This window comes from Phlebotomus papatasi, chromosome 3 (genome assembly GCF_024763615.1).
Source record: "Phlebotomus papatasi isolate M1 chromosome 3, Ppap_2.1, whole genome shotgun sequence".
Lineage (NCBI taxonomy): Eukaryota > Metazoa > Arthropoda > Insecta > Diptera > Psychodidae > Phlebotomus > Phlebotomus papatasi.
In genome coordinates this window covers 33244119-33257831 of record NC_077224.1, presented here as the reverse complement: position 1 = coordinate 33257831, position 13713 = coordinate 33244119, and the positions used below count along the sequence as shown (strand labels likewise).

At 32.5% G+C, this 13713-nt stretch overlaps 1 protein-coding gene across 10 annotated transcripts in view; it reads left to right on the top strand.

Moving 5' to 3' along the window:
• Positions 1-13713, top strand: part of LOC129805340 (dual 3',5'-cyclic-AMP and -GMP phosphodiesterase 11) — a 111166-nt gene that overhangs the window by 85819 nt on the left and 11634 nt on the right. For all 10 annotated transcript variants that reach the window (XM_055853200.1, XM_055853201.1, XM_055853202.1 and 7 more), the window contains 2 exons: positions 1705-1855; positions 8301-8456. In XM_055853200.1, coding sequence (XP_055709175.1) covers positions 1705-1855; positions 8301-8456 — 307 coding nt within the window. The remainder of the gene's footprint in view (positions 1-1704; positions 1856-8300; positions 8457-13713) is intronic.

The window sequence follows — 13713 nt, the reverse complement described above, 5'->3', positions numbered from 1 at the left end:
GTTGTAAAATACAGAACCTCATTTTGAACAATCTCCTTGAGACATAATTCAACAACACTTGGCTTCACGCCTCTTTATGTATGATTTCCAAGTATAATTGTTTCTTTCCCACTTGAATTCCAGTGTTAAGGCAACATGTTTAATTTAATTCGACAGAGCATGGAAATCCTGGGTGTTATGGGCCATAAGTGAAAACTTTCTCAGAAATGGGGCTGATAAATAGAATATTAAGTGAAATATCCGGTCGATATGCAAATTTGATTTCTTGGAGTACTTCCAAATTGGTACACAACGATTTATTGACACTATTGAGTAAAATTGTAAAACTTCCCCTGAAAAGACAAATTAAATTTATAAAAAGTATGACAATATATTAACTACTTAACCATTTCTTTAATATTTTATAAGAATAAAATAAATTAAAAAAAAAACTTAGACATGTTTGAAAATTACAATCAGAAATCGTAAACTAAAGTGTTGGCAGTGACGATAAGAATTACTTCCAACACTTTCATACCCAATATGAAATTAAACGTAAGGGAAACGTTAATTTTACACTAATAATATTATTTCAAAAGTCGTAAATTTAACTAACAAAATTCTTATGGGTAACTTAACTTGGAATTTTATTGCTTCAATGACGTTACTTCTTCGTAAGTGTTGCAACCTTACGTAACAAAAACGTTTTTCTTAACTTTTACTAAGACAAAAATTTCAAACATGCATGATTTTCCAAAATTTTACATTTTTGCTTAATAATTTAATACCCACAGAAAAACATTTTTCATAAAATTATTCGTAAATGTTTGTGAATTCCTACTGTGGACTTTCGAAATGTTCGTAAATTGTGTAAGCCACTAAAAATTTCGTAAAAGTTTGTACTTCTTTCACAAACATTGTTTGTAGCATAATCACTTGATGAGCATTTTTGTTCTCTTACAAGCATTTATTCGCATACGCACAATAAATGTTCGTAAAATTTTGTCAATTGTTTGTAAAGTTTCTCCAGACAATCAGAATTATACAAACTTATGGTTGTAAAACAATAAAATATGCTCGTCAAGTAAACATTATTTTTTTTAAGTACTTTTACGAACTTTTGTGGATTACACGATTTACGAACATTTCGTAAGTCCTCTGTGGGAATTCACTTATACGAACAATTTATGCATAGGAATTATACGGTATACTTTTAAATAGCCAGTACCCAAAAGAAATAGGTTATACTTGGATAGTTCGAATAAGACATATTCATTTGCTAAATGAGTATATAAAAAATACAGCTGGGTGAACTGCCCCACCTCTCCATATGTGAGTTTTTCATATGTCACATTATGATAAGCTACTTTCCTTCTATAGACGTTTGCATTAGAGAGGGTCGTCATATAATCTTTCAATTTTAAAATTTTATGCAAAATACTCTCTCCTGTTTAATACTTGGCATCATGATGACAAAGTATTATAACATAAATAAAAACCGTTAAGTTTAATCCTTTTTTTTAAAGAAAATTACTCGAAAAGTCGTGCATTGTAGTTTTTTTTTTCAAGTTGTTTTTTCTTTTGATGAAATCAAAAAGCTTTGGTGGTAAACCTAAAAAATACAAGGATTACAGAGGACACAGGAAATAAAAAAAATATATACATATAACCTTCATGCTATAAAATTTCATGAATTTTATGTAAATCTTGGTGATTTGTTTTCAGATGTTTGGTATCGAAGCTCTTCGATGTGTGTCCACGGAGTACGCTGGAAGAAATGGAACAGCAAGAGGAAGTCAGGGTAGCCTGGGGTACAGGAATTGCTGGACATGTTGCTGAGAGTGGAGAACCAGTGAATATTCCCGATGCATATCAGGTAGACCATTCTATTGATTTTATGTACAAATAGAATTTCAAATTGGGCCAAGAAGAGAATCTCTAGGGATTATCTCATCGATTCTACAAAATTAATACTTTACACTCTATTTACTGAGCAAATTGGGGATTCTTTTGATGCTACAATTTTTTTTCTGATGAGGCAATAAGTGTATCCCTTGGGGAATAAGTACATTGCCTTGTACATTGCCATATATAACCCTAAAACCCAAGGGGATGCCTCGTTCTAGCACTTTATCTCTCTGAAAATGCTTTTCTATCCTCATCCATTTTGCAACATTTGTCAAACCAAATTGTGTATTCTACGCCTCTGGAGTTGTTTATGGATGATGACTGTAAAAAATAATATATGGGAATGGTAGAGGCGTCCAAGAGATATTCTCGAAAAGTGAAGCACAGAAGTCTAACCGAAATTTGTGCTGAAATTGCATTTGTGAGGCACAGAGTTGAAATTATAGATTATTCTTTTTGCTGTTAAACCTTTTCATTAAAAGAAAAAAAAACATATGTAAGAAATATTTTGAAAATTGTATAAATTGCTTTAACACTTTCGATACCGCAGCATATGCAGCAAGACTATAACACGATTTTTTGATCAACAATATCTTTGCTCTGTAATTAATCGTGGCTTACAGAGAATATTGCGCAATTTGGACATTATATAATTTGAAATAATCCACAAGAAATGTATTTTTGTCAGGTCTAAATAATTCCGAATAGTATTTCTCGGAATATTCAAATTTTCTTTCGGGTACCCAGAAATCCAAAAGATGCGAAAGAGTTAAAGAGGGTTTCCTGAATTATTAAAAATCAAATCGATAAATTAACTAAGAATGACAACAAAAATTTCAAAAGCCGATTCGAAGTAATTTCTAAAGCAAGCTCAAAAAAGCTCCGAGTAGGTTTTCGAGCTTTCGTGCGAATATAGAAAGCTTTGAAGCACGATTTCTTTACTAATTACTCTTCTATTTTTTTTTGAGTTGGCTGGGAAGTTAACAACAAAAACAACAAAGGCTTATTCTCTTCTTCAAATCTCTTCTAGTTGAACTGAAGTGTGGATGCTGAAAACTATTTTTTTTAAATATATTTTTTCTGTAGTTAAATTTCATTTTTAATTCTGATAAAAAGTCATTGTTTTTTGGATAAACCTGTCACAAAGTTTCCATTTCAAGAGCTTTTATGTTTTGTTTTTTTTTTAGTTTAACTCTGAAAAGCCTTCTGAAAATTTATTTATTCAATGAGCTTTAAATTTTCATCAATTGAGGACTGGTGTTACAAGACGTTCCATTGAACTTCTCATTAGTCCACGATTTTATGATATTTATTTACGAAAAAGTTAAATATTAAATTATTTTATATATGTATAAGGATATACCAAAAAATTGTAGATGCTTGGTCATATCTTTTTCAACTAATTTTTTGCCCTTTAATTCAGAAAAACCCCTTAAGTGCACGAAATAAAAATTTTCCATTTTGAAAAATACACTAACACGACGAAAATTGGTTTGAACGACACAAAATAATTTTGGTGAAAATAAAATTTGGTCTATATATGGACTCATACGAAAAATGATGCTATATAAGCAATTATAATTACTCACGGCAAAATACGTTTATTTAAAAATTCCATAATTATAATAAAACTTTCATAATTATTCGCGAAACTTTAAATATTTAGTATTGATTGAATTATTATATTTTAGGACATAGGTACTGCATTAAAAATATCGTTCTTTCTGTTTCATTTATTTTCAACTCTGTTTTGGCTGTCGATATCAATTGAGTTCTATTTCTAGGACAATCGTGAATAAAGTGCTTTTCTATTTCTTATAAGGGATGCTTTACCATGTCAATGTTTCCTTTACCTCGGACTTTTTTCTACTACAATCAGTTAGACACTCAATGTGGAAAAAAAAACTTGTTGAATAACATATTGGATTGTCTTGATTTTGGGTAATATCCTTTTGTTAGATGCTCACAAGAATAATGATAAAAAGTTTTCTTATGCGCTTTCTGAACTTTTTATACACAAAAAATTGCATCAAAATAGAAGGAAATAGATTTAGTACTGATTTATGTACTCTACCAAAATCAAATATTGATGGAATCAGGAAGTAACGTTGTCATTCAAAAGGAATTCTTGAATTCTGATTTGCTGTTGAAGGAAAAGAAATTCAATTTCCTGACAAATTCTCTCAACTTTTCTATTCCTCATTAGTTCCCACAAATTACCTGTGATATCTCTCTGCGGGATATTTCGTGTGCACGTGGAATATTTTTTAACACAGTGATTGTCGATGTAATTTGGTGCTAAGAAAGTTGAATAGCACTCTTGGCGTGTATTAAATTTCAGTGGCATCCTGCCGTGGTATTTGCCATTCATATCTTTCACAAGCATATACTCATCCACGAGCTTGTTTCACATGAAAATATGTCCTCTAGAAGATGAAACAGTTCCTTAATTGCCTTCAGTATCTCGTGACGAAGTCGTGAGGAAAATTTTTAATGAACATCAATGAGACGCACAATAATTCATCAGTCTCCACAATATTACATCTTTCCCTTATCCATTTTGTCTGCGGTAATGTGGGAGGGTATTAGTAGTTATGGTTTGGAATGTTTCAGGATAATAAATGTTACTGCAATTTGTGTATTCAGAGAATATTAAAATCATGCACCGAACAACATTTATGTTGAGAATGGATTGAATATTTTATGGAAATTTATAATGTTGCTAAATTATTCATAAAAGGGAATATGAATTGATATCAGTGGATGATTGGTTTTTAATTATGTGATCAATAAAAGGCATAAACTGGTAAAAAATTTATTAAAAGAGATTTAATAAAACAAACCTGTTTTATTAAATTTTATTAAATTTGTTAAAAAAGAGATAAAAATCTCATATAATATTATTAATGTATTTCTTTATTTTTATCACTTTTAAAATTAAAAATTTTACACTTTGTGAATTAAATGTTCTGTAATTTTACACTTAATGACAGTTTCGTATTGAAATTTATTCAATTATATATAGTGTTAAGGAGGAGTGTCAATTAAGAGTCCAGGACTTAGCTGTTTTTGCGATTTTTGTTTAAGAAGAAGGGAATGACTAATCTTCTTCATATTTTTGGTATATGTTTATACATATTTAAAGTATTTAAATAACTTTTTTGAGAAAAAAATTCAAAATGGCAGGACTAATGAGTAGTGCAGAGATGTGCAAGAACCGTTTGAAACCGAATAAACGTCAAATGAAACTTGTTCGTCAATGGTCAAAACGTTACCTGAACAAACTTATTTTGACGTTTATTCGGTTTCAACGGTTTTTGCACACCTCTGGAGTAGTTCAATAGAGCGCCTCGTCGCAGCACTTCCTGTTTTGCGGGAAATCTGCAGCTCGTAATTGTTGTCTAAGAAAAAAAATATAAAAAAAAACTAAAGGAGAATGGTCAAAACTATATGGGCGCTGGTCCCGGAATCGCCACAAACGAGAGTAGGCGCATTTTGTAGGTACTGATATAAGATTGAAAAATTGCCGGGACCCAGGACCATAAACGCTGGGAGTCCTTGTAAAAATGCCTTTATCCTTTCGATAAATCGCTGTTTTGACAACGAATTACGCAAGAACGGCTAAAATGATCTTGATGAAATTCGGTATACGGTCACTGTATGACTTAAAGTTTTTATCCATGCATACCACCCCCTCCCCCCACCCTCCATTCTGATAGCCCCCATACAAAATGGAGGCAGTTTACCTTATAACTCCTTTCTAAGAGGAGGTAGAAAGCTGAAATTCGACGAGGGAACAAAGCCTAGGGAAGACTTTTAAACCATGTATAATATCTCCACCTTCAGTCCCCCTTTCTGGTAGCCCTCATACAAAATGAGAGCATTTCACCTTATAACTCCTTTCTGAGAAAAGATAGAAAGTTGAAATACAGCATGGTAACAAGGCTTAAAGAAGACTTTTTAACCATACTGCCCAAACTCTTCGTCCATCATCCCTTCTGGTAGCCCCCATACAAAATAAGACTATTTTACCTTATAACTCCTTTCTAAGAGGAGGCAGAAAGCTGTAATTCGACTAGATGTCTATAAATGCATATAAAATCTAGAAAATTATTGTTAACGTTATTAGTTATTCATTTTTCTCATTCTTTTACAAACAAACTACTTCTTCTCAGAAAAGAGGTCAAAATGTTCTCATTTTGTATAGGATTACTAGAAGGGGTGGTGGAGGAGGGGATTAACATACATGGTTGAAGTGTCTTCCATAAGCTTTGTTCCCTTGTTGAATATCAGCTTTCTACATCGTCTTAGAAAGGAGTTATAAGGTAAAGTGCCCCCATTTTGTATGAGGGCTACCAGAACGGAGGGTGGAGGGAGGGGGTGGTATGCATAAATAAAAAGTTTAAAATATACACTGACCCTATACCGAATTTCATTAAGATCTTTTTAGTGGTTCCTGTATAATTCGTAGTCAAAACAACAATTTTTCGGAAGGATAAAGGCCTTTTTTACAAGGACTCCCGGCGTTTATCGTCCTGGGTCCCGGCATTTTTCTCAACCTTATATCAATATCTTCAAAATGCGTCTACTCTAATCTTTGTATGAAGATGAACCAGCGCCCATATACTTTTGATCATTCTTCATCATTCTAAAAAATAGTTTTTATGCTCTAAAACTGTTCCTCCATGGTTTAGAACATTGATCCCAGAACAAAAGTTGTTACCTATACTAATGTCTATCCAATGACATAGGTCCCGTTCGTGGCGATTCCGGGACCGGATTTGACCATTCTCCTTTTCATTAGTGTATTTCTTAATTAAACTAAAGGCGTCTACACATTGGGAGCAATTTTCGTCAAAAATTGCGCTTTTGACAGAAATTTGACGTTTCCCCCTACAACGCTGCAGGGAATTTCCTTCAAAAAGCAATTTTTGACATAAATTGCTCCCAAAATGTGTAGAGGCCTTAAGAGAACCCGAGGAAAATCGTTTATTCGGAATTTTATTTTTAATTTTTGAAAAAAAGATGCATTTTTTGGGACAAAAATTTTGAACTTAACATATTCATTCATTCATTTTCAACCGGTTATCCCTGTTGGGGTCGCGGGAACTTAACATATTGAAAAAAAAAAGACTTTAAACAATTATTTTAGTTAAACTCGAAGACAATTAAATGCTGAATAGATTGGGCTTTTATTGATTGCGATCGTTCCATAAGTTTTTTTTATATCTTTCGCGCAAATTCTAAGAAAATGTAAAAAGTGAAGAAAAAAGAAAGCACGCTTCAAGGTTTTGGATTTTGGATGCTGGCCTGAATTTTTCTGTCGTCTCTGTATCTTCGGAAATACGTCGAATTGGGTTTTAAAATTGTTATAGTGTATTCTTAGATAATTTTATCTATCGACTTCAACAATGAAAAAATGTAGACCTCTTTTGACCATTTAATTGACACTCGCCCCTTAAAATGTATCTCATTTATTTCACCTCATTTTTGTTAGAAAGTATTTCCATAGAAAATTTCTCTTTGTTTAAATTCATTTTTATAGAGGAATAAGTTCAAGTATTTTAAACTATATTTTATATAATTTAAATAATTATGGAGAATGCATAAAAAATATTACAAAGAATGAATGGCATCGACATGTTCTTTATTTATAGAAGCAATAAAATCCTGATTCAAATTGTGGAATACAACCACTGTTCATGTGGGAGAAATTTTGATAAAGTTATTACAGTTGTTAAGCCGATTTGAGATTTGTTATCCTCTATGTTATAATTGCTTACTATTTTTCATAGCGCTATCGGGCATCGAAAGCCACAATATGTGTGCCATTAATTTTGGTGTGAAGTTTGGGGTTTTTTTTGTGGAAGATTAATCATCCACATTTTTCAAAATTTTATGAGATTTGTTCTACTTGCAGTTATTTTCCCTTTTATTACATGACCACAAAGGAAAAAAAAGTGGAACGTTATTGGGAAGTTTGATTTGAATATTTTAGAGTAATGTAAAAACAATTAAAGGTGAAGCTAAAATAATACAGAAATATTGTATGTATAAAAAATTAGAATGTTATTTTTACAAGACTGAGAACACTGAAAAATATGTTGCAAAATAATAATGTTTACGAAAAAACATATTCCAACGTGTGTGCATTGAACCTTTCAAAGTGTCAAATGTGATCTACTTTTTGAAAATGATCCTAAAATGGCGTCTATCGCCGTTTTAATGTTATTCTTTAAATTCCAGGACTAAGCAAGTAGAAAGTTAAAATTTTAAAACCTTCACCTAGTGCTAGAATTGCGCCCCTATTAATATTAATAAGTCTAAAAAAAATTTACTACCAAATGAGAACTTTAATTCAAGGAATTATATCTTTCGATAATATCAATGACGGTTTGTTCACATTATTGCAGGATGAGCGTTTCAATCGGGAGATAGACCTACAAACCGGCTATCGGACAAAGGCGTTACTCTGCATGCCGATCAAAGATGTGACAGGGGATGTTGTGGGAGTAGCTCAAGTCATCAACAAACTAAATGGAGATTCTTTCACGGAGAATGATGAAAAGGTTAGTAGAATGTGCTCTATGTGGTTTTCCTATACGTTGTCCTCCACCAAAACCAAATTAGTTTTTCCAAGTCAAATACTCTTCCTTTCCCATCCTCTGAGGTTTCCGGAGGTCTTCATGATGTTGCGATGGTTTTCGTGATACAAATGATGATGATGTGATTTTGATTCGCTCTGCCAAATAAACTTTATTTCGACACAAAGAAAACCAAATAAATGGGCGGGAAAGGAAGAGTTTGGTGGGGGAGGTAATGATAAGACGATCTTATCGGTGAATGTGTGAGGATTTTCCTATAGGGAAAAGTATTCTTAACTTCGAGATTTTGGTATATATAGGGTGTGAGAAAAGCGATGAACAAAATGAGAAATACGCATATATTTGGAAATTGAATGAACTCTTGAAGAGGTTACGCTTCACAATTTCACTGGATATTGTGGCTAAAGGAGTGAATGACTCTTGAGAATTTGATCTGAATTGTGGTCTCATTTCGATGAGAGGGTTGTGGAAATTTGTCTCCGTAATTAATGATTTTTCAGGAAGGTAGAATGGGGGAATTTTCTTTTGAATTTTTCACCAAGAGACAGCAAAAGCTGAAAAGAGCGCACCACAGAATGATGCAGCATATCGATTTGCAATTTTCCACTGGACTCACTTTTTATTATTCAGGAGCTATCTTCCTGACTCTTTCGCAAACTGTCACCGTCGCGATTTTGCCGCATCAACCACGGAAAAAAAAGTTCAGAAATGAAATGCGGATAAATGAATAATTTACTGGTATATATGGTGTATCAGCTGGGATAATAAATGATCATAAATAATCGAGCTTCAAGAATGTCACATCAAAAACTATATTATAGGGCTGTTTCGGCTGTTCCACATTTGTTATACTTTGTGCCTATTTTTTTTTAAAGCAATCCTTTTTGAACAAGAAAGGAAGAATCCTTTTTTTTATTTCCATTTGGTGAAATCCCCCGGCTTTTAACCTAATTTCTCATCCTTTTGTTGAGAAAGGACCCCAACGGGTAAAACCGCCTAAATTATTTGTTTACTGTCACTTGCCACATGCGCTTGGGATTGCGAGGGTGGGATTAAATATTTGTGAAAACAATCGCGACAGCACAATTCAATTAAAGGACAAATTAATGGGCATTTGTGCAAAACCCTCTGTTTCCACGTTTACTTTTCATTTGTAGAGGCGCTTTGCAGTGATATATTTATAGAGATACTATTTGAATATAAATAGCCATTGATCCCTCTAATTAAGTTCGATGATCCTTTGGGATTTATCAACTTTCAGTATCGGACAGCAATTTGAATTGAATATTTATTAATTCTGTCAATTATATTTCTTATTAAAGCTTCATATAACAAAATCAAATCCAAGGGGACGAACATTGTACTTACTATAGATTACTTAAAAGTTTACGTTGGTCAAAAAGACTGGAAAACACCAGATATTCTCTATTATTATAATAAATTTTTATTTCTATTTAAGTTCCTAAGCATACAAAAGTTCTACATTTAAACAGTATTTTCTGACATTTTTATTTAAAAATCTTAACCCTCTAACGGGTAAGACCGCCTCCAGGCGGTCTTCACAAAAATCACATTTACAGCGACAATAAAGGTTTTATTTATTTAAAAATGCTAGGGTGTCCTCGGTAATAGTCTTATAAACATCTCTTGAAAGTTTGAACTCATTTTGACTCTTCGTTTTGTCGCTATTCCCAGTTTTGTGTGACAGGTCAGAGAAAAAGCAAAAAAAAAAATTTGTGCAAAAAAACTCATTCCCAATTTCCATAAAAATACCGATTTAAAGATATATGACTAAAATACATTTATTTTTTACTGAAAGATATGTCATTCTACTTTGTATATTTTATTTAAAAAATTTGAAAAAACTAAAAATGTGAATTTTAGAAGCAAAAAGAGTTTCAAAAAAATTTTATATTTTCTCACCTAGCGCCTAAACTAAAAGAGATAATGAAGAATGGATGGTTTTTTCGACTTTATTGGATCATAATTATCCTAGAAAACATTGTTTTAGAACTTTTTTTTCGCATATTAAAGAAAACACCGTTAGAGGGTTAAAAATTCAGCCGGTGAGTCCTAATTTTCGGAGACTTTTTTTTTGAAAAAAGTTCCTTTTCAGTGAACAAGATTTCTCGGATTATATTCATCTGACGTTAAAAAGCTAAATATTTCCTGTTAGCTGATGAATTAAACTCGTATTTGAAGGGTAGATTTTTTTTGTTACCTTGATCACAACTTATTTTACAATAAAGAACGTGGTGTAAAATACGCCGAATTTTTTGTAGATAATTCCTTGGATAATTCTTCCAAAAATCCAAATTTCATTAAAATAAAAATGTACCATTCAAGTACGAGTTTAACACATCAGCTAACAGGAAAATGTTAAACATTTTAAGCATGTCAAGCTGTCCTATACTGTAGTAAAGTAGATCATTTGACCGAAGTTATTCCGACTAGCAGTGTTTTGCATTTTTGTTCATGTATTTTTCTAATATTTAAAAACTTTTCAAATTATTGAAGATAAATTAATTAAACCGAGGGATTATTCTTATTTATTCCGCGACGAGCCACCAACTCGCTTATTCTAGAACTCGCGGGAGACTTGTCTTTACCCATTGGAGGGCTAACCCCTGCGCAACCCAAACGCACTCGGTGACTGTTCACGAAAGACTGAAAGGAATAGACATGCGCATAGCCCTCCTCAAGACGTTACACCTAAAGTAACGACTTCTATCCCAGCGAGCATAGATACGAAGGTGACTGCAATACTACTCTATAGGGGACTATATTCAAATTCAAACAGAACCGTTGAGCGCTGTTCTACATTATATTTAAAAGAATTTCCACTAAGCAGTAAAATTGTAAAAGAGACAAAGAGAAAATTTCTGTATTTTCGCGTGAAAAAGATAATGTGTTTAATCCTGTTTCAAAATTTAAATCTTTGGAATAATTCCGAATCATACTAATAAACTCTATGTGTAAACCACTTCGCATCACACACCTGCTTCTTCGGTTTTGTAACATGTTCTCCAGTATTGTCATGCTATAAAAGTACTTTCTCATGTCATGTGCAGTCTTTTAGCCTTTAAGGCTTCACTCAAAGCAAAAATTGCACTTCGTACGCGTCTGCAATAATGTGTTCTTCTGGATTCGGAACCTTATATCCAACCCAGAATAAAGCGGTCTTCAGAATAGGGGTTTAGCAAAGCTCCCGAAGGTGTCCAAATCTTAAATATCGAGCAATTTTATTGCTTTTTGAGAACCTAATAGGGGAATGTAGGCATGGTTCGCACAGAGTGAGCCTTCAAACGATGTGAATTTTCTCTTTGTTTGTAAAGAGCTGACTTACCATTTCTCATCTCGTTTCATGACCTTAATAATGACCTATATTATGGCTAAGAAATGACGGACTAGCTCTATGCAAACAAAGAGAAAATTTGCGTTGTTTGAAGGTTCACTCTGTTCGAACCATGCCAACATTCCCCTAGGTCATTTATCTTAAATAATCCAATCCTGAATTTAATTTTTAAAAAATTATGATTGATAAGAAATTAGAGTAGTAAAGCTACAATATGGATAAACCTTAGGTTTGAAGCTCATATAACTTTTGTTTTGTAAACAGGTTTTAAACCTGGATGTAGTATTAGCGATAAGAAATTATTCATTCCCCAAACATATGAAATCCGTTTTTTTTGTTTGGAGTCTTGCAGTAAAGCAATGAACTTTAAAATAAAATGCTATTTTTAATTTACTGAGCTATTTTTGTGACAATTGCAATTTTTTGATGTATTTATAACTGTTTCACGATTTGCTTCCGGGGCTTCCGGGGTCATGTCATATCAGATGTACATTTCCGGAATGATTTTTTGTAACATTCTGCAACACTGTCCGTCGTCGAATGTGTGAGTTAAATCATGAATTATTGCTAGTGAATGCCATAAATTCACAATGTGTTTCGTATATACACATATTCGTCTTTTACCGAAATATTAACTTTATAGTCGACTTTATGTGCATCATATACAATTTTTGTGATGCTTCCCTGACACATTTTTTCCACTTCGATTGATGGAAAAATGGGTGATCTGTGCTATTGAATAGTGGTGGCAAATGGTTGAGTGCATCAACAAGGACATCAATATTCTGCACAAAAATATTGCAAACATTCCTGGAAAAATATTAGCAATACTGAACTTCCTCCTGCCCTCAAAATCAATTTGTTTCATGAGGATTTTCTACATACTTCTAATATCACATTTCAACTTTAATCCCTTTTGGAAAGTTTACGGCACTGTGTTTCACTTTTATGTCCCCTGGCTCATGAGGAAATATTTGAGAGTCCTTTTGTTGCTACCTCTCAGATACAGTGGGAGTGCTTTTCCCAGCGGGAAAGCGCAAACTCTCAACTTCATGGCAAAACATAAACTAATTTTATTGTTTTATGTTTCCGAATCTCATATGCAATGGTGCTAAATTACAACAACATTAATCCTAAGTTTGTGATTGTGTTCAAAAATCGCTTTACATAACAGTTGAAAAGGTTAATAAAAAGTTTTGGAACTTAAATCGCATGCATTTTACTCAATTTCATTTGAATAAATTCATTTACTTTTTTGAACTTCAAATTTATTTAGAAAACAAATGATTTTAGACTATTATTATGTCTATTTAATGGCTGAATACGTTACATATTACCTTTACTGACAAAAGTAGGGAAAAGTGCCCATGCTTCGAACGATCCCAAGCTTCGTAATGACAAAATTTTTCCTAAATTTTTCAATAAATGTGACTCCGAAATTTATTTTGAAAACTGGGTATTTTCCGTAGTTTTTAAAATATGGGTGTATTGAGTCATATTTATTGAAAAACATAGGAAAAACTTTGTCATTACACTGATGAGCGAAATCCGAAAAAGTTAAAATAACATTCCGGAAATGTTTATTTTATCCTGCAGTATTGATCCGAAATCGGTGTAAATATTATGCTTTTTAGGTATATTAGGGGTTAAAGTTACCCTTTTTCATGTTAATTTTACCCTTAAAAAGGTGTAAAATTTACATTAGAAAATGTTGATATATTTTTACACCTAAAAAGTTATGAGGAAAAAAAGTTAATCGCACCCCCGTTTTTTCTCAGTGTACGAAGTTTGGGATCGTACGAAGCATAGGCACTTTTGCCTATACCTATCTATTAAAAATGAAAGAAAATTCAACTTTGAAAATTT